The 19797-nt window shown below is 53.8% G+C and overlaps 1 protein-coding gene and 1 long non-coding RNA gene across 4 annotated transcripts; one reads left to right on the top strand and one right to left on the bottom strand.

The window, feature by feature from the left end:
• Positions 1–251: 251 nt before the first annotated feature.
• Positions 252–9333, top strand: LOC132691047 (uncharacterized). 3 transcript variants are annotated; one of them, XR_009615573.3, is made up of 4 exons: positions 252–2431; positions 3112–3238; positions 3351–3885; positions 4117–9333. It is a non-coding gene; the product is annotated as an uncharacterized LOC132691047 (long non-coding RNA). The 3 variants fall into 3 exon arrangements; XR_013552383.2 differs by having other exon boundaries at positions 3112–3660; positions 3761–3885; XR_013552382.2 differs by having other exon boundaries at positions 3112–3885.
• Positions 9334–14254: 4921 nt separating this feature from the next.
• Positions 14255–18420, bottom strand: LOC132691002 (protein FAM187B-like). The gene is made up of 2 exons (XM_060652187.3): positions 17422–18420; positions 14255–14664 (listed from the first exon to the last, which is right to left on the bottom strand). The coding sequence occupies exons 1-2, from the start codon at positions 18189–18191 to the stop codon at positions 14277–14279; spliced, it is 1158 nt and encodes a 385-aa protein (XP_060508170.2). The 5' UTR covers positions 18192–18420; the 3' UTR covers positions 14255–14276.
• Positions 18421–19797: the final 1377 nt, after the last annotated feature.

The following is a 19797-nucleotide window of genomic DNA, read 5'->3' as shown; positions in this document are numbered from 1 at the left end:
AAGAGCTAAGGTAAGGGTTGGAGGAGGGTTGGAGGTGAAGCTTGACTCAGGCCACTGGCAGTCACATGTCCTGCCAAGAAACCTCTCCAGATTGTAGCTGGCTGAACAAATGACGTTGTGAATCAGTTTTCCATCTGCTGCCTGGAGCCCTGCACTAGACACTTTTATCTGCGTGAGTTCATTACGTCTGCACCCCTGCTGTGTGAGCTGCGCCAGCACGCGCATCCATGATGGGGAGGAGTGATGGGGGGGGAGAAGCATGGAGGTACTACGGTGAGCCTCAGTTTTCAGAGAACAAGGTCACACAGCCAGGAAGCCACCGTCACGGCTGGAATCTGAGCACTGGGGAGTCGTGTACAGGTAACCGCCGTGCCAGCCCTCTCCCAGAGATTTCACGACAGCCCTAAGGTGGTAATGATAGTCCTATAGTGGCTGACCCTTAGGGGGCACCTGTATGAGCCAAGCTCCATGCGCTCTGAGTGCCTCGGATACGTTGTCTTCAGAGGACGTGTCTACTGTTACGCCCGCTTTACCGAAGAGGAAATTGAGGCACAGAGAAGGCACAGTCACCTTGAAAAGAGCAGACAGGGAGTGCAGCTGAACCTTGAGCCCTCTGAGCACCTAGCCTGTGCCAGGGTGTGTGCTGGGCACCGGGGTGACAGCTGTGACCGCAGCAGTCCCACCAACATGAAAGCCTCAGGGAAAAGGAAGTAAAGCAGGTCCCCGTGACCGGGAAGGAGCTGTGGGGCAGGGGGGCTGGTCCCTCAGTTGGGGTGGTCAGGGAGGGCTGCTTGGAGGAGGGGACCTGGCCGAGACCTGAGGGCTAAGAAGGAGCCAGCCTCGCAAAGTTCTTGGGGAAGGGTGTCTCAGGCAGAGGGAACAGCAAGCACAAACAAGTGTCTCGAGACGGGAACAAAAATTTGGTGTGTTTGAGGAACAGAAAAAAAGGAAGTGAGAATGAGAAGGGAGAGCAGGAGGGAAGGGTGGGAGGGTGGGGAGGGGAGGGGCAGGGAGAGGGAGAGGAAAACAAGCTTTGGACAGGGGGAGGGTTTCTGGGTGGCCCCGGCAGCCTCAGAAGGGGAGGGAGGGCTGTGGGACGTGGTCTCCAAGGTAGGGTTCACTGTCACCCTCTCCTCCTGGCTCTTGAGGAGTGCATACACCTCTCCCCCTTCCCCACTCAGGCTGTCTGCCCTGTCCTCTTCCCCTGCGGTATCTACAGTCTGACCCCAGCTCCCCCGTTGCTACAGAGCTCATGGCTTCCTTCTGAGCGGGAAGCCAGGGCTCTTGTATATAGTTCCTGCCTGTAGGCATTCATTCATTAATTCATTTATCCACTCACCCATAGAGTGTTGATTTGTCTCAGGTCTTTTGCTTTTGCAGGTCCCTGTGCCTGGCACATTGTCTTGTATTCCTCAGGGCTCTGCTTCCCATGGTGCCTCTTCCAAGATGCCTTCCCTGACTACCCCCAGCTAATTTAGCCCCTTATACCCTGTTAGCAACTGTACTGCTCTTCATGATAAAACAGGATAGGCTGGTGCTCCCAGGGGCTCTCTCTATATGTAAGAGATATATTAGCCCACTGGGCATTCATTTCCCTTCTCGTTTTCTTTTGGGAACCATCCTTTCCTTCTCTTTGTGCAATTTGTTGATGTCAGCCCCATTGCCCAGCTCCACGAATGAGCACATCACCCAGGGAAAGCCAATGAGAGACGGCTGCGGGACTTTTGCTGGAGCTACTGGAACGCTGAGTTTTGTGCTGCCGTGGTTGCTTACCTGGTAGGCTGGCAGGCTGGCACCGCCGGGGGAGGAGAGGGCCTGCCTGAAAACGAAATCAATACCGGGGGAAGAAAAGGTGAAAGAAGGAGAGATGTACAGTCCTGAGATTGTTGGAGCACCTGGATCCAGCCATACCTGAAACCCAAACTCCCTCCCGCTGGACTTTTTCACTGTAAGAATCAGTAAGTTCCCTTGGTGGTTAAGCTAGTTTGGGTTTCCGTAGCCTCCAAGATAACAAAGCCTCAAAGATATGCAGGCAGCCAAGCTTAGGTACTTTCCCCTTGAGGCATGTGGGCAGGTGTTTCCCTCGCTCAGAAGTCACGTCCCCTCTAGGGGCTCCTTTTCTACAAGGCCTGAGTGTTTGGGGTTCGCTCCACCTGAGGCAAAAAAGCAGAAGCAAAGTGCGAGGCCAGAGGTGGGGTGCCTACAGAAACAGCCATGCGACCAGCAGCAGGAAGTGGGGATCTGCATTATTACTGTGCTAACCCATTTCCCCGCTTCTTGGTAGGCTGAGCCATGATTGTCTTAGCTTGTTTATTAGCTCTGTCCATGTGTTTCGGGGAGGTGTCTAAGCCAGTCATAGTTCCCCAGTCTCCCGGTCAGTGACTGGTTCTGGAAGGAGCCATGACTCACAACTAGACAAGAACATGTGAGGGTAAGTCTGCTGGGAAGTGGTTAGGGGAGGTTTCTGGAGGAAAATGGTTTTGCTCTTAAAAAGTAATGCAAGGGAAAGACGCTTCCCTTTTCCGCCTCCCACAGAAAGTACAGCGGCGTGGGGAGACACCAACTGATGGTGGGATTTTGTTTTCTCGAACTCTTAGTCTAAAGCAGAATCACGACAGAGTCTGTGTTTGGTTTTGCCCTCCCACCACGTGGGAGAAAAAGGGGGGTTTAACAACAACAAAAAAACACCTCACAAATATTTAGCCTTTTCAAAATCTACATGCCCACTTAAGTATTATTCCCAGGGCAATAAGTTATTAAGTAAGACAAATCAGAATTACAGATTTTGGAAGGTTGGAGCTGCCTTTCACAAGACGTAGCAATCTCTGAAGTCTCTATGGCCTCCGAAAAGTATTTGCAAGGGGAGTTTTACGTTGCCGAGGAGTGTCTGATTTTCTGCAGCTGCAAAGAAAGATCATTTTTCTGCTTCTCTTTCTGTAATTTCTTTCACCAGCACTTTGAAGAGCCTATAATCCTCAAAGCCAAGAGCAGGATTTGCACTAAGTCCCAAGAGCAAACCCGGAGAGGCTAAACACTTAAAATGTAGGGGGGAGACGGGCAGAGTAGGATTTTAGCAAAAGGAAGTATAAGGCTGTTGTGTTCTGCCTCTAGAGGAAATGAGGGCTGGCACAGTGGCAGCTATGTTGCCACCTTAAGGGAAGACACTGCCCCCGTGCCGAGGAATCTTCGTTTGACACTGTTGAACGTGAACACCGTTCACAAGAACACCGTTCAACAGGTGGGCTGACCGTTGTACAACCTCCCTACCTTGGTGAGATTAGCTGTTTGGGAAAATAATAAAGGCCTTTAGTTTTCAAGGTATTTGGAATCTCTTGTTCCCTTACCTGCAGCCAGCAGCAGCCTACGTGATACACCCAGAGTGCGTGGTGCACACGGGACGGCATGGGAACGTCAACAGTATGGCCCGTTCGGTGCCCAGAGCACTGCCCTCACCAGACACGGTCCTGGCTGTCAGCGTGAGAGCCCCCCCATTCCCTCCCGGCCCAGCCACTGCTGGCATCATAGTGTTGATTATGCTTTCCATAGTCTTCAGAGGGGAAGAGTCGTTATGTTTTAAACTCTAGCCACCAACCCATAAAGTTTGGTGAAGGTCACTCCCAGAACGTACGTGTCATCGACCCTGATAATTTGACAGTGAAGGTAAAAAAATATCAGAGCCATGACTGCCTTTGGGGGTGGGGTGGGGATGACCCAAGCAGGTAACTTTGTGGGGTGATGGAACTGTCGTTTGTGGCAATAGGGGTTGGTATGACCCGTCTATGTGCCAATCAAAACCCAGTAACCTGCGTTGAAGATCTGCGCATTTCATTGTATGCAAATTTCACCTCACAAAAGAACCGTGGGGAGCCTGGGTGGGGTGGCTCAGTGGGTTAAGCAGCTGACTTCAAAATTTTTTTTTTTTAACGTTTATTTATTTTTGAGACAGAGAGAGACAGAGCATGAATGGGGGAGGGTCAGAGAGAGGGAGACACAGAATCTGAAACAGGCTCCAGCCTCTGAGCTGTCAGCACAGAGCCTGACGCGGGGCTCGAACTCACGGACCGCGAGATCATGACCTGAGCCGAAGTCGGACGCTTAACCGACTGAGCCACCCAGGGGCCCCAAGCAGCTGACTTCAGCTCAAGTCATGATCTGAGCCAGTTCGAGCCCCTCGTTGGGCTCTGGGCTGACAGCTCAGAACCTGGAGCCTACTTTACATTCTGTGTCTCCCTCTCTCTGCCCCTCCCCTGCTCATGCACTGTCTCTCTTTCTCTCCCAAATATAAATAAACATTAAAAAAAATTTTTTTTTAAAACCGTAAGGATTGAATTCTAATTAGTGATATGGACGCTAAGATATTTAGAAGTTAAAAGTGCAGATGTCTGCTTGAAAATACTTCACTTTAACTCATTTAAAAATCCAGGAAAGAAATCATGTGGTTGAATAAATAGAGGATGGACAGATAGGTATGTGATAAAGCACATGTAGAAAATTGTTAACAAGGGGCCCCTGGGTGGCTCAGTCAGTTAAGCGTCCAATTTCGGCTCACGTCACCATCTCGCGGTTTGTGGGTTGGAGCCCCACGTCGGGATCTGTGCTGACAGCTCGGAGCCTGGAGCCTGCTTCGGATTCTCTCTCTCTACCTCTCCCCCACTCGTGTTCTGTCCCTCTCTCTCTCTCAAAAATAAATAACATTAAAAAAATTTTTTTTAACGTTAACAAGTGTAGAATCCAGATAGGTGCATGGGAGTCATGGTAAAATTCATTCACCTTCTCTTAGGTTTGAAAATTCTCGTAATTCAATGTTGGGGGGGGGGGGTGCAGGGAAAGCCTATGGAGAGTCAGGAAATTGAGTCCACTGCTGTGGAAGATGCTCAAATCAATGGTGGCTCGGGGCATCTGGGTGGCCCAGTCCGTCAAGAGTCCCATTCCTGTTACTGGCTCAGGTCGTGATCCTGCCGTTCTGTGTCAGGCTCTTGATTTCAGCTCAGATCATGATCTCAGGGTTCCTGAGATCGAGTCCCACAGCGGCTCTGAGCTGACAAGTGCGGAGCCTGCTTGGGATTCTCTCTCTTCCTCTCGCTCTGCCCCTGCCCCACCTCAAAATAAAGAAATAAACATTTAAAAAAATAATGTCGGCTCAAATCGGGCAGAAGCCTGGATCTTTCTTGGTGACGGCGCCCTTCTCTCCTGCTGGGGGGCCAGCCGATGGTGTTGTCCTCAGTGGCTCACAGTCGCCAGGTCCAGGGAGGAAAGGCAGGAAGGGGAAATGGAGATCTGTCTGTGGTTGGGACTTACAAAGCTAACAGAGAAACCAAAAGGGATGACGATTATAATAACGACAATGGCCAGCATACCCCCTTACGGGAGGCGCGGCCCTCTTCCAAGGGCGTTACGGGGTTCATCCCTGTGACCCTCACGACCTTGTGAGGTAGGTACCTGCTGTTGTTCTCATTTCCGGATGTGGGAGCTGAGGCCCAGGGACGTTGAGCCGAGTCATTATGTCAGGAAGGACACGGCATGAAACGAATCCTCATCCCCCGGGGCAGGAAGTCAATGGCTTTGCGGGTGACACTGACGAATCAAAACCCAGAGGCATAAACATCTTAAGAGATGGGGAGATGGTGATGGAAGGGTGACAGGCCGCCGTGACTACTGCTTGTGTCTGGAGGGAGGAAGTGGTGGATGGTGGGTGAGGGAGGGGGTGGCAGGCACAGAGGCCACAGCTGCTATGTCAGGAAATGAGGGCGGGGGGCGCCTGGGTGGCTCGTCGGTTGCACATTCCAACTTGGTCTCAGGTCATGATCTCACGGCTCATGAGTTCGAGCCCCGCGTCGGGCGCTGTGCTGACAGCTCGGAGCCTGGAGCCTGCTTCGGATTCTGTGTCTCCCTCTCTCTCTGCCCCTCCCCTGCTTGCGCTCTGTCTCTCTCTCTCTCTCTCTCTCTCTCTCAAATATAAACATTAAGTAAATAAATAAATATTTTACAAATTAAAAAAAAAAAAAGGAAATGAGGCCCGAAGGCGTGAATCTGGGAGCCGGGCAGGTTCTGCTCGTGAGCTCCCCAGTGTCTGCCCAGCTCATTCACGTCAGCATCCACACCCACTGTTGGTATCCGGGATGGGGGTCAGCAAAATCAGCACCGATGAGTGAGGCCGGTGGAGCCGGACAGCCTGCCTGCAGGGAAGACCCCGGCTGGACGCACCAGACGAGGAGCGGCCCACAGGGGCACAGCCACAGGGGCCTCTCCCAGCATCAGGCCAGTTCTGCAAAAACCGCCAGTGAAGACAGCAGCACCAGCTGCCGCCACCAACACTCGGAAGCACATTTCTAGCCAGGCGCTGCTCTAAGTGTTACAGGGCCGAGAACTGATTCCAAACTCGGGTTCGGCTGCTCGCCGCTCTAAAGCCAGTACTCGAGACCCAAGTGAGGGTGGGAAGGCAAGGTTGCTTTATTCAGGAAGCGGGCAACCCGGGAAGATGGTGGACTGATGTCTCAAAACCACCTGCCCTGTCCAGGGGGAGCCGGAGGGTTTTAACGCGGAAGGCACAGGAAGAGGGCAGGGGCTTGCGTGCGGGAGAAGCTGGCGGCCAGGCCATTCGTCGTAGGTCCACGCGGCCCTGAACGGACTCGGCATCAGGGACGGCTGTTTTCAAATGTGGTCATGCCTTCTCTTCTGGGGAGGTGTGGGCCTTCACTTCCCAAGGCCAGCGGTCTGCAAATCTCGAGGAAAGTTCTTAGTTCTTCTACAGAACAAGGGACTTAGGTCCGCAAGCCAGGGGCTCGTGGACTTGAAGCAGGTTATCCCTTAAGACCTGCTGGGGCGCTGTTATGTAAGCACTACACGTGTATTAACTCACTCGATCCTCCTGGCGACAGGGACGGGGAGAGGACCCGGAGGCACAGGGCGGGATCCCGTGAAAGGCCGTGGCACCGGGGATCCCCCGTGGGAACCTGCGGCCACGAAGGGTCACTGCAGCGTAACGTTAGTCAAACATCAGCTTGCCCGAAGGTGGACAGTTACGTGGCTCACTTCCAGTGCCCTCGGCTTGAATCTCAGCCGCAGGAGCCACATCTGCGCACAAGTGCAGAGCAAACCGCCACGGAGGAGCCACCGGGCATGCGCCTGCGTCGGTAAAATGGCAATAGTAGGAGCACTTCGTAGAGAGTCCACTGAGGCCGGCGAGCTCCTCGTGTGGGGAACTCAGGGCCCAGCTGGCCCTCTCTAAGGCCAGTTAGCGTTAGCGCTGTGATTCTTGCCTTGATAGAAGGTCAGCGAAGGAAGAAGGAAGGAGGGGAAGAAGGTAGGAAAGAGAGACGAGAGAAGAGCACATCTTCACACTGAAGGGGAAAGAAGGCAGTGAGGAGGGAGGGGTGGGATGAGAGACAGAAGAGGAAACGTAAAGCAGGTGGAATGTTCCCGAAGGTTCCCACGAACAGCTAAGCTTTGTCCTCAGTGGGGTAGATGGGTCCCGACCACACAGCCGAGCAGGTTTTCTGAGCGGGTTAAGAGTCTTCCTGGATCCATTTCCAGCTCTGCCATGTCCCAGCTGAGGCGACGAGCAAGTGACCTTCTCTCTCTGAGCCTCAGTTTCCCCGTGCCAGCAGGTTGGGAACCTGAGGAGCCCATGTAGCCAAGCATGCTTGCTGTCTTTGTTAAGGGGCGGGCGGTGACGCCCGGATTCTGCTCATGAGATGTCATTACATTCACCCAGTTCTCAGTTGGTTGACAAATCAAAAGGATATAAATAGCCACGTTCGGTTTCTCATAAATGCATTAAAAAATGACTTGGCGTCTTGCCCAGGCTCCCCGTCGGGGCGGTGGGCAAAGACTGTTTTGCAGAGATCTAGCGGGTGTCAAGGTCACGGGCTCAGAAGGAACTGCGGCTGCCCGGTGGCACCAGGTGTCGTCCCTCTCAGCCCGTGCCCTCTTTGGCACAGGCTCACGCCGCCACTCCGGGCCCTGGCAAGCCCTGCCCGGTGACTCAGGCCCGGCCACTGCCCGTTTGCCAGGACTCAGCCCTCTGGCCCAGCCTGCATTAGGTCAGTCTGTTCACAAGCGGGTTCTGGGAAGGCTGTGCCAGGCTGTGGGTGGAGGGGAGAGCAGGGAGACACAGACACGGTGAGGGGAAAGACTGGGCTGTCCTGGGGCCCCCCTCCACCTCCCTTCCTAAAGTTCTCAGAGGCTGACCTCACCCCTGGCTCAGAAGAGGGACGCTGGGGACAGCAGATACGGCTTCTGGACTCCACTGTCTGGATTCAGTTCCTCGCTGCCCCACCCGTGACCTCAGGCTTATTCACCCTATCAGTGCCTCACCTTCCCCATCTGCAAAATGGACGTAATAGCAGTGCTACCCCATAGGGTTGCTGGAAGGTTTAAATGGTTCAATGGATATTATTACCGTTATGTCCTGGTGCTCCCAACAATGTCAGGCACAGAGTATCTTCTCTGAATAAGGCTTGCTATTATGACTACTTTTCTGTGAAGTGGTTAAGAGCAAGGACTCTGGAGCAGCCTCGTTGGGTTCAGCTCCCGGCCTGGCCACTCATTACCTGTGAACCCTTAGACATGGATCTTAATCTCTGTGCCTCAGTTCGCTCATCCGTAAACTGGAGATGATGATAACCTCATGGGGTGTGAGGACTAAATAAGTTACCACCTGCCCAGTGCTTAGAACAGTGCCTGGCACACAGTGAGCACTCTGCCGTTGTTTCTGTCGTTGTGAGAGGTATGCTCTCCTTCCACTGCGATGTAATCCTGGAGCTGCCCTCATCTCTTGGGAAGCATCTGCCTGAGGATTAAGGCAGTGCAGAAAAAAGTGGAGAGAAGACAACGTGGGAGGACACTGCTTGAGCACCTGGATCTAACTGTGCCTGAAGCAGAACTGCTCTTGGACTTCGCCACTCCAAGAGCCAACACACTCCTTCTGAGCTTGAACCACTTTGCCTGGATTTCTGGTACTTGCAGCCAAAGGTGTTCTGACTGATACAGAAGGCTATTGGAGGCTCAAACAACACAGAGGGGAAACACACGGGGTGGTGCGGAAGCTAAGGAAAGGAACACGAGCGATACAGCTGGGAAGAGTTAGTTTCCTCCTCCTGGGTTAGAAGCCCAGCCGTGTTCCTTGCTGCCTACGTAAAGCGATTACAGAAAGGATGCAGCCCATCACTCCTCCCTGTATGCATTCTGCCAGTGTGACTTTGCTCCTCTTCCCATCAAAAGATGGAGTCTATTTTCTCACGCTTACAATCTGGGCTGACCTTGTAACTTGCCGTGGCCAATAAAACACAGAGAAAGGGATGCTGTGCTACTTCTAAGCTTAGCCTGTGCAGCTTCCGCTTGCTCTCCTGCAGCCTTGCCATGACCTCGTGAACGTGTCCAGGCTAGCCTGCTGCGGGTAGGAGACCGAAGGCTCCCCAGCCAACTGCCACCCAGCCCCTGAAGCAGAGCCATCTAGCTCCCGGTAGACCAGAAGAACTACCCAGCTGAGCCCAGCCTGTTACCGACCTACAGAATGGAGAGGTAAAGAAATAATCGTATCAAACCGCTGCATTTTGAATGGTTTCTCCTGCAGCAGTAGATAACAGATCTTATTTAATCCAGCCTCGCCCTGGGGTCTTCCCCAAGCCTAACCTTCAAGGCACATGGATGGCAAGCCAAGGCCACTCTGCCCAAGTCCCTGGTCAAATGCTACCTCTGAGCTTGGGCCTCAAAAGGCCCTGCAGCTTCTGTCCACTTTCTTGGACCCTTCCCACCGCCTTGTGGACAAGCCTGGCTCTCTGCCTGCTGGAGGATGAGACCACGTGGAGAGCCCAGCTGCCCCAGCCCACTGTCGGCACCTGGTCCAGCCTGGACGGCCGACTCCTGCACACGTAAGGCACCTCAGCCAAGACTGGAGGGCCAACCCCAGGCCGCTGTTGATCAGAGAAGCACGAATAATCCCAGCTGAGACCCGAACTACCCAGCTGGTCGCTAGACTTGTAAGCAATCATAGACTCTTACTATTTTAAATCCCTGATTTGGGCGGATGTTTTTATTTTGCAGCCGTAATTGATACACTAAGTGTGTACCCGTAGGCAAGTAGATTTACCTTTCTAGCCCTCAGTTTCCTCCTGTGGGAAAAAAAATCACTTGGGATGGTCGTGAGGATGCTGTGAGCTCATGATCCTAAAGCTTTTGGCACAGTGCCTGGCAGAGACTAAGCACTCAACTAAGGGAAGTTGTTTTAAAAAGAGGTAAAACGAAGGGCAGACAGCTGACAAACACCCCCTCACTTTGCATCTCCCTGCCTTGTCTGGCCAGCTGTGGCTCATTCCAGAGATGACCAGTGGTCCATAGATTCCCAAGCCTTTTGTCCTTTTTTTTTTTTAATTTTTTTTTAACGTTTATTTATTTTTGAGACAGAGAGAGACAGAGCATGAACAGGGGAGGGGCAGAGAGAGAGGGAGACACAGAATCTGAAACAGGCTCCAGGCTCTGAGCGGTCAGCACAGAGCCCGACGCGGGGCTCGAACTCACAGACCGCGAGATCATGACCTGAGCCGAAGTCGGCAGCCCAACCGACTGAGCCACCCAGGCGCCCCAAGCCTTTTGTCCTTCAATGTCACCAATGCAGAGATATTGGAGGTAGGGCTGAAAACCCTTGAGAAGGTAGTTTAACACCTAGCACCCCAAGGCCTTCCTGTCCAGGAAAGTACACAGTACTCAGAACAAGTTTTGAACGGAGACCTAGGTTCTGATCCAATCGCTGCCATTTTCCTGCCATGTGTCATTGAGCAACCAATGCAACCATTCTGAGCTTCCATTTCATCCCTGTAAAATAGCGATAATTATACTGACCTCCTAGGATTATGGCTCATTGATTTCTTCCTTCAGTCAATTGACACTCTTGCTATGTTCCAGCTGTTTCAGGAGTAGGAGATACAGTGGGGAAACAACAACAAAAAATATCCCTGACCTCATGGAGCTCTCAGTTCAGTGGGTAAAGAAAAATATTAGCCCAACGGCAACAAAAGCAAGTGAAAAATCGCAGAAGTGACAAGTGTTTTGGAAGGAGAGTGTGTCAGTCAGGATAGGCTGCTTATGCTGTGGTAACAAACATCCCCCAAGCCTTACGGCTTATAATAACAAAAGTTTATTTCTAACTTATGTGCCATGTGTATTGTGGGTCAGCTGGAACTCTGCTCATACCTCGACCCGGGCTGGCAGAACACCCTCCATCTCAAGGGCTATGGGTTCTGCACAGACGAAAGAGGACTCCAGAGTATTTTGCTCTGGAATTAAGTGCTCTAGCTTAGAAGTGACTTGGATTACTTCTGCCATGATCTCATCGTTCGTGGGTTTGAGCCCCACGTCGGGCTCTGTACTGACAGCTTGGAGTCCGGAGCCTGCTTCAATTCTCTGTCTCCCTCTCTCTCTCTGCCCCTCCCCTGCTCATGCTCTGTCTCTCTCTCAAAAGCAAACATTAAAAAAGAAATTCTTGTTAAAAAGAAAGTATCAGCAAGGAGCTAGGAGGTCTGAACAACTAGATGGAAATTTGAGAACCAAAAAATACTTTAGCCAAAGGAAAAGGCTCACTGGACGGACGGAAGAACCCAGCAGAGAGGACCCAGGGAGGTGACAGCAAACTTGATCAACAGACGTTCTCCGACCTGAAGAGACGAGACGATGTGGGGGGGGGGGGCGGTGGGGAATCAACAGCCTCAGGGACCCGTGGGACAGCAGCAGGTCTAACGTCCATGTCCCAGGAGACAAGAGGGGAACATGTGGCTGAGAAAATACTTGCCGAATCTAATCTGGGGATGCGGAAGTGAGGGAGAGCAAGGCCCGAGAGGGGCCCACCTGATGAACAGGCGTAGATGGGCCGGTTGCCGCTGTGCCCACCTGAAGGTCAGTGTCACTGAAGAGCCTGAGGGAAGGTGTTGGATGTGCCCCGGACTTGTGGCTCCCACCGCCATCCCTCTTGGGTAAGGATTGCTCCCGGGGGCACCAGCTGCCCAGCTGCCGGCCTGGCTCCTGAGGGGAGGCAACTGTCTGCGTCACCGCTGAAGCTGCAGGGGACCTCAGGGGGACCGGGGTTTATGGGGGGGGGGGGCGTTTGTTGCCTACCGCTGCATAACAAATGGCGGTACACTAAGTGGCTTAAAACCACACACGTGCATGATAGCCCAGTGTCCAGGGGTCAGGAGTCTGGATGCGGCTCCCTGGGGTCCTCTGCTCAGTCCAAGTGTTGGTCAGGCTGTGTTCTCATCAGGATGCTCGACGGAAGAACCTGCCTCCGGCCTTACTCAAATTGTTGGCAGAGTTTATTTCCTGGGGGCCGTGTGACTGAGGCCCGGGCTGTCACCTCAGGTCCTAAAGACTACTTGTGGCTCCTAGAGGCCGCTCACGGTTCGCACCAAGCGGGCTTCCGTGCCATGGCTGCTGACCTCATCCGGCCAGCGAGCCTCTCTCTGCATCCGGGAGGCTAAGACAGAGTCTCATACAACGTAACCTCATCCAGGGGTGACATTCTGACCCCTTAACAGTAAGAATATGAATATGAATGTGGTTAGAAGCAAGTCACCGGTGCCATCCACACTGGACGGGAAGGGGAACCCCACAAAGCGTGGACACCAGGAGGTGAAAATCACGGGGGTCACCTTAGTGTCTGCCTGCCACCGGGGGATGTGGACTGCCTTGGCTGTGGACTGTGGTCCTCAGGCCTGGGGGCAGCCTGTGCTTGGCGTTGGCTGTTCCACCCCCGGCTACCGCGCTATGTGCTGCCGCGGGTGCAGGAAACCGGGGGTTCTGGGGAGCTGGTCGGAGGGCCCCAAGGTCTTCCTTCACTCTCCCGTTGCTGGCCCCATCTCAAGTTTGCTGTGTGACCTCAGGCAGGGTGCTTGAGCCCTCTGTGCCTTGATGTCTTCAACTACAAAACAAGGTTTGGAGGCGCCTGGGTGGCTCCGTGGGTTAAGCGTCCGACTTCGGCTCAGGTCATGCTCTCACAGTTCGTGGGTTCGAGCCCCGTGTGGGGCTCTGTGCTGACAGCTCGGGGCCTGGAGCCTGCCTCGGATTCTGGGTCTCCCTCTCTCTCTGCCCCTCCCCCGCTCGAACTCGGTCTCTCTCTGTCTCTCAAAAATAAATAAATGTTAAAAAACTATTTCAAAACAAGGTTCGGAGGAACCCCAGCCTCATGGGTGGCTGTGAGGACATAAAGTTCATGAAGGGTGTGAGTTCTGATCATGCCAGGAAGTTCACAAATATTTGCCATTACTGTCATCATTATTCTCTGCCTCCGTTTCCCAACGGACCCTGTTTAGTTCTCCACGAATGTCCTCCCGATTCTGCAGGAACCTTTGCGTCTGTGGGCACCGTGTGAAGCCTTAAGTGTTTTGGCAACAGTGCCTGGTAAGCGAGGAGTGAGCTCTGCCCTCTGCTCAGGGGCAGAAGCTCTGTTCTAGAAGTTTCAGATCTGTCCAGTGGGATATCAGGGCAACGAGTTTTACGAGGCATTAATATTTTATTTCTCACTCTTGCACTCTGCGGAACAGTGTATATAATTTCTGGGAACAACTAGGCTTGGTGACTCCCGTGGGTCAGCTGGGCCAGGCCTGGCGCCTTGTCCTGGTAGAACGGGTCTGTCTCTCCTTCTTGGGGCTCTCTCTCCACTGCAAGAGCCAGGAGGGGTGACACAGGTCCGGCGGCCCGGGGCTATGACCCTGGGAACACCCTCTGCCTCGGACAGATATGGCTAAGCCTGAAAGCCCTCAGCACATCTGAGGGAGTGCGGGGCAAGGACGACCAAGGAAAGGCAGAGCCCAGTGCGGATCTGCAGGTCGGGGTGTGACCCCCCCCCCCCCGCCACCCTCTCCCATCCTGTCTCAGCCCTTGTCCTCGGGGGAATGCAATAAGCTGCCTAAGGTGGCTACAGTTTACCAACTCCCAGAGACTTGCCCTGAAAATGGTGAGTTCCATCTCTCCCGTCCTCCCCGTGAAGAACACAAGACTTGAGCCAGGCAACCTGAGCTCAAACTGGAGCGCCCCCACCCCCCACCTTCCAATTACTGGACAGTAGTTGCCTCAGTTTCCTCATCTGCGGGACGGGGATTGCTAAGGGGTTAACAGAGCAGGACCTGGAACAGGGAAGAGCTCATCAGCCTTCGCTGCGGCCATGGGCCTGTTCTGCACCTGCGGGCACCGCCTCCGCCCCCCCCCCCCCCGGAAGTGCCTTGGGAAGGACAGTTAAAGTGATGGAGACACAGGAGGCCAAGTGTCCTGGGCACAGAGGGCTTGCTTCATTTCACCAGCAGCACCTGGTCACTGCTTTTGCCCTGGGAAGGGTGGAAGATCTTGAGCAGCACCCCCAGCAGGCCCAGGACCATGCCCAGCAGCAGCAGCAACTTGAGCCCCTTGAGGATGGAGCTGGCCTTCCCCTCCTGGGTCTTCCCTTTCCCCCGGTGTGGCCCGCCTTCCTCTTCCCTGAGAGTCTCCGCCGTGCCTAGAAAGGGCACGGGGTTGAACCGGGCCATGAGCTCCTGCTGCACGAAGCACTTGTAAATGGCCGGCTGGAAGACCCGCAGTTGCTTGCCGCCGTTGGAAGGTTCCAGAATGGTGTCCAAGTCCTGGCTGGAGAGCTGGCTCTGCCAGGTCAGGGGGATGTTGTCGGCTTCCCAGAGGATGGGCCTGCAAAGGAGGACAAGGTCAGCTGCTGTGGCCCCGGGGGGTACGTGGGGGACTGGTGTCTGAGAGGAGATGGGGACCGCGGCGCCCTCCTCCCTGGGGAACAGCGCACAGGGCATGCCCTCCAAGAGTGCTACAGAGCAGGGGGAAGGTGGGGACAGGTGTCGGGGAGCTCAGAGCCCCACCCCCACTCAATCTGCGACAGGAAAATGCCTCTAGCTCTTCAAGCCTCCCATTGCTCATCTGAAAACCGGGGGGTGTGACTATACCTGCCTCTGAGGGTTACTTGGAGGAATCAGCAAGAACGCACCCCCCACTGCCCCCCCCCCCCCCCCCCCCCCCGCTTTCCTGGCCGGGCCTCATTTTCCCCACTCTGTCTCTCACTTAAGCTGCCCCAGCCACATTGGCCTCCTAGGTGGTCCTCCAGCATGCACCTTCCTGCCTCAGGGCCATTGCCCTGGCTGTTCCCTCTGCCTGGAGGGCTGTGCCTCGGCACACAGGGCTGGCTCCCTCATCTCCTTTCAGTGCTGGCAACTTCTCAGCCCGTCGTGAACGAAGAACAGAAAGGAGACCCAACAGACGGCACTGACAGGGCCAGTCATCATGCAAGCGAAAACGAACACCCACTAGAGGGTGGGGCTTTGCGTCTGGACAGGCAGTTGCCCCTTAGACATCACAATGAGCCCGAGAGGCCGGGCCCACCAAGACCTCTGCACTGAGGTGGATCGTGTCCTCCCCAAATTCGTGTTCTAAACCTCAGGACGTGACCTTCTTTGGAAATTGGGGTGTTGCAGATGTAATTAGTGAAGACGAGGTCAGACTGGAGTAAATCCCTGGACCCTAAATGCAATACAACCTGTGTCCTTTTGAGAAAGGGAGAAGAGGGGCGCCTGGGTGGCTCAGTGGGGTAAGCGTCCGACTTTGGCTCAGGTCATGATCTTGCAGTTCATGAGTTCGGGCCCCGCGTTGGGCTCTCTGCCGACTGACAGCCTGGAGCCTGCTTCGGATTCTGCGTCCCCCTCTCTCTCTGTCTCTCCCCCACTCACACTCTGTCTCTCTCTCTCAAAAATAAACATTAAATAAATTTTAAAAAAAGAAAGGGAGAAGAGACACAGACCCAAACACACAGGGAAAATGCCGAGTGATGACAGGGACAGATGGGGGGGTGCGGGGGGCTGCAGCAACAAGCCAAGGAAGGCCAAGGATTGCCTGCCACTCCCAGGAGCTAGGCAGAGGCAGGACAGATTCCACCCAGCATCTCATAGGGCACGTGGCCCTGGTGATGCCTTGGCTTTGGACTTCTGGCCTCCAGAACTGCAAGAGAATACATTTACATTGTTGTAAGCCACCCAGTGTGTGGTACTGTGTTGTGACAGCCTTAGGAAATGAATGCAACCCGCATTCTACAGACAGGGAGACTGAGGCCCAGAGCGACACCACAGGCCCAAAGTCACACAGCTGGAAAAGCGGCAGAGCTGGGATTGGAGCCCAGGTCTGGATGAATCCAGAGTCCAAGATGTAAACCTCACAGGAAATGCCACTCTACTCGGCTCCCTTGAGACCCGGCAACTCCTAAAGCCTCTGGGGACCTCCCTTGATTCTTATCTCAGGTCCCCAGCGACTGGCAGCCAGGAACCCCTTGTCTGGCAAGCGGTGTGGAGTGGGTGGCCCAGTCCAGGTAAGAGGAGAGGCTCCTGTGCCCTTTCCTGCACTTCTGAACTGGGTGGCGGGGGAGGGTTGTAGGGAGTAGCTGTTACTTTTATACTTAAAGGAGGAGGGGAAAAGGAGGAAGGGACACCATGGAGACAGGGTGAGAAGGAGAAGAGGTCAGAGGTCACAGCTGGAACAAGGGAAAGCAAACCAGATGGAGGTGGCAGGGTTCACACTGACAGAGCCTGTGGCTACAGAGGCCCCAAGGGGTTGCTGGGGCCCCCACCTTTCAAGGGAGGGGCCATCCCTGGCACGCGGGGCTGGAGGGCACAGGGACTCTACAGCCAAGCTTGCAGGATTTAGGGCCACCGTGGATACCCCCCCGGGCAAGGACTGTGCCTTCTGAGAGCTGCAGCTTCCTCATCTGTAAATGGCCCCTCTGGGGCCCATGGCTCTGGCTCTGGGGCTGGGATGCAGCCCGTGGCCAAAGTGCAGGGCTGTGAGTGGTTGTAATTCTTCTCACTGGGGTCATCAGCGCGGGCGGCTTAGGGAAGACAGGCCAAGGGGAGATTTCCCAGGGGCTCCAGGCAGGAATACAAGAACATGAGTGTGCGTTCTGCGAGGCAGACCCTGATGGGTACCCTCCCGGGGCAGCCTCCTCTCCTCGGGGCTCTCTGATCCTCCCCAATGAGCAGAGGTCTCAGGGTCCCACAGCATTCTGAGCTTCCCCCGGCATAGCCTCATTACTCACGTGGGCTTCTCCCATCCCAGCCCTGACCACCCCAGGCTGTCCACCCCCCACCCCCACCCCCAGGCTGGGGGCTTCCGCAGGGGTGTCTGATGAGTGCCACATCCACAGCATGGCCGACCACAGGAGCGGCCACAGAATCAGCCAAGCCCTCCTGAAGGGTCAGTGGTCCTGTTCTACCTGTGTGACTCAATTGTGTGTGGGAGCCAGGGGGCTCTTACCAAAGGCACATCGGAAGAGGCCAGCAGAGAGCAAGCTGACCATGTGGGCCCCCTCCCCTCTGCAGGAATTCATCATGAAGGCTCCCAGCCTGGGGGCCCTGGCTAGGAGCCAAGGGCAGGGCTGGTGCCTGTCTCCATCACCTGTAGACAGATCCCAGGGGGCAGGTGAGCCACACGGATCCCGACTCCTCAGTGATCTCAAAGTTGTCAAAGGGGACGTAATCCGACGTCAGTGCCGTGCACGGGACGTGGCAGGCGTCCACCTGCATCTCGGGCCGCATGCGGCTGGACCACACCTTCCTACCTCCCAGATACAGCCAGCAGGGCATGGGTTCCTGCAGGGGCTCCTCGATGTAGCAGTACCCCAGGCGTTTCCGCTCGCCCAGCCCCCCACAGCGGTTACAGTCCTGCCAGGGCTCCCAGCGGGTGAAGACGATCCCTTTGCCACCCAGACTCAGGCTCTCGTTCCGCAGGGGCTTCTGACCCAGTCCCTTGTGTGTTATGTGCAGGGTGCTGACATCCTGGAAGTCAATCTCATACTGTACCACTTGGAGGCCGTCCTTGTCCTGGCAGTGGTAGAAACCCGTCTGGGAGGGCAACGGACTCCGAATGAGAACGCCGCTGTCAGGTATGATTTCTATGTTGGAAGCACTGGAGAGTGTGTGGGACCAGCTGGTCCCGTCTTGCAGGAAGAAGTACCACTGTGACCCAGAAGAGTTGCAGGGCAAGAAGACGTCATTGTCCGAGAGGAGGGCTCTTTGGCATTGTTTCTCGTTGGGACAGCTGAAGGAGACATAGAACCCTGGCAAGGGGACAGCAAAGCTGAGCAGCAGCCACAGGGTGGTTAGCATGGTGGACTGGGACTGTGGCGGTGGGCAGGGCACCACTCTGGCCATTGTGAAGTCACCCATGAAACCCAGGCCGGCCCTCGGCAGCAGGCTGAATCGTAGCTCACCTCATGGCTATGTGAGGTCACAATCCCCATTTGACTGGTGACAGTTTAACAACTCTATCTAATATCTATTCCAAGCCCTCCACTCTGCTGGGATAGGAGGAAACTTAATTTGTCTATTCAGGATTTTCTCTACCATTCCCTGCTTTGGCATTAACGTGTCACATGTGAACGTTCAACACATTTTTCCTGAACACCTACTATGTTCTGTACACAATTCTTAGTGCAGGGGGTGGAGAGGTGAATAAATTCTGTCTGGTTACCATTCTCATTTCCTACCCCTCTCCCCCAGCCTCTCCTCCCCAGACATGCTGGCCTCCCTGCCACCTTCTGAAAACATCAGGCAAGCAAAGGGCTCCTGCCTCGGGACCTTTGCATGTGCTGGTCCCAGACTCTTGCCACAGATATCTGCATGATTCAACTCATCTTAAACAAGCAAATATTTTTCTCAGTGGTCTCCTTTCCAAACCCTTTCCTAAACTCCTTCTCAGCACTGAAATTAAAAACAGTTATCGTGCAGGCTTGATATGCCATTGCTCACTCATTTCACAAGTTTCCTGAATGCCTCCCATGTGCCTTATTCTAATCACAGCCCCAAACAGGTTAGACAAAGCCTCTTCCCTCTTGGACTTACCTTCTAGTGGAACAGACAGATAATAAACAAATATATAATACACAATACCAGATACAGTAGATTCTCTTATTCATGGCGGTTATGTTCTATAAAGTCGCTGAATTCGCAAATACTGAACATTGTTTGTAGGAGACATACAGACTTAAGCAAGGTCCTATGAGCCTTTGGTCATAACATTTTCTGTCAACTGCTCACCATATAACTTTGCTATATGTATATTTTGGTTTAACGGCCTCTTAGTTAATATATATTGTTAATTAATTAACAATGAACTTGTACACAACAGCACTATTAACTCATGCCTGAACAATGCTTCTCTAACACACGTGTTTTCTTGACAAGACATGTCACAGCCTTCTTGTGCTTAGGGACACTGGCTGACATGTCAGCACTGCCTGGGAGCCATTTTAAATAGTGAAATCATCAACAAAAAGTACAAAAATGCAACAACAACAAAAAAAGTGGCACTAAGCAGACCATGAAAAGGATACTTGTTAATAGTATGATAGCTGAAACCAGAAGGCAGTGTCTCCCTGTTCAACCTCAGCTGGGAATGTGCAGTAAGTGATTCGACTGTTTCACTCCTCTTTGCATGTCCACAAATGACTTTGGAACCACTGTGGGGGTTGACCTGGGGCTACAAATAAATTTTAGCGAGCAGGTGAATTCACAATTATGGAACCCTCAGATAATGAGGACTAATAATCACTAAAGATAAGAGTAAAGCAGGGGATCGCTTCTCGGCCTTTTGGCTGAGATCAAGTGAAGAGTAAAGCAGGGAAATGGGCATAGAAAGTGAGGAGATGGACGTGAGCGCGAGCTCAAGGAGGTTGGTCAGGCCTGTCTGAACACTCACCGAGGAGGTGAAGGTGCACAAACACCTGAATAAATTGACATAAAGGGCCATGTGGATATCTGAAGGAAGAATATT

The sequence above is a fragment of the Panthera onca genome, chromosome E2 (genome assembly GCF_046562875.1).
Source record: "Panthera onca isolate mPanOnc1 chromosome E2, mPanOnc1 haplotype 2, whole genome shotgun sequence".
NCBI lineage: Eukaryota > Metazoa > Chordata > Mammalia > Carnivora > Felidae > Panthera > Panthera onca.
The sequence above is the reverse complement of the archived record's forward strand: the minus strand, read 5'-3'. Positions and strand labels throughout refer to the sequence as shown.

Bases quoted from the DNA above. Each gene is read 5' to 3' on its own strand.
- LOC132691002 (XM_060652187.3), bottom strand. From the start codon at position 18,191: ATGGGTGACTTCACAATGGCCAGAGTGGTGCCCTGCCCACCGCCACAG. The intron at 14,665-17,421 runs GTGATGGAGACA...CCTCCTTTGCAG, and splicing joins CCCCTGGGATCTGTCTACAG to GCCCATCCTCTGGGAAGCCG.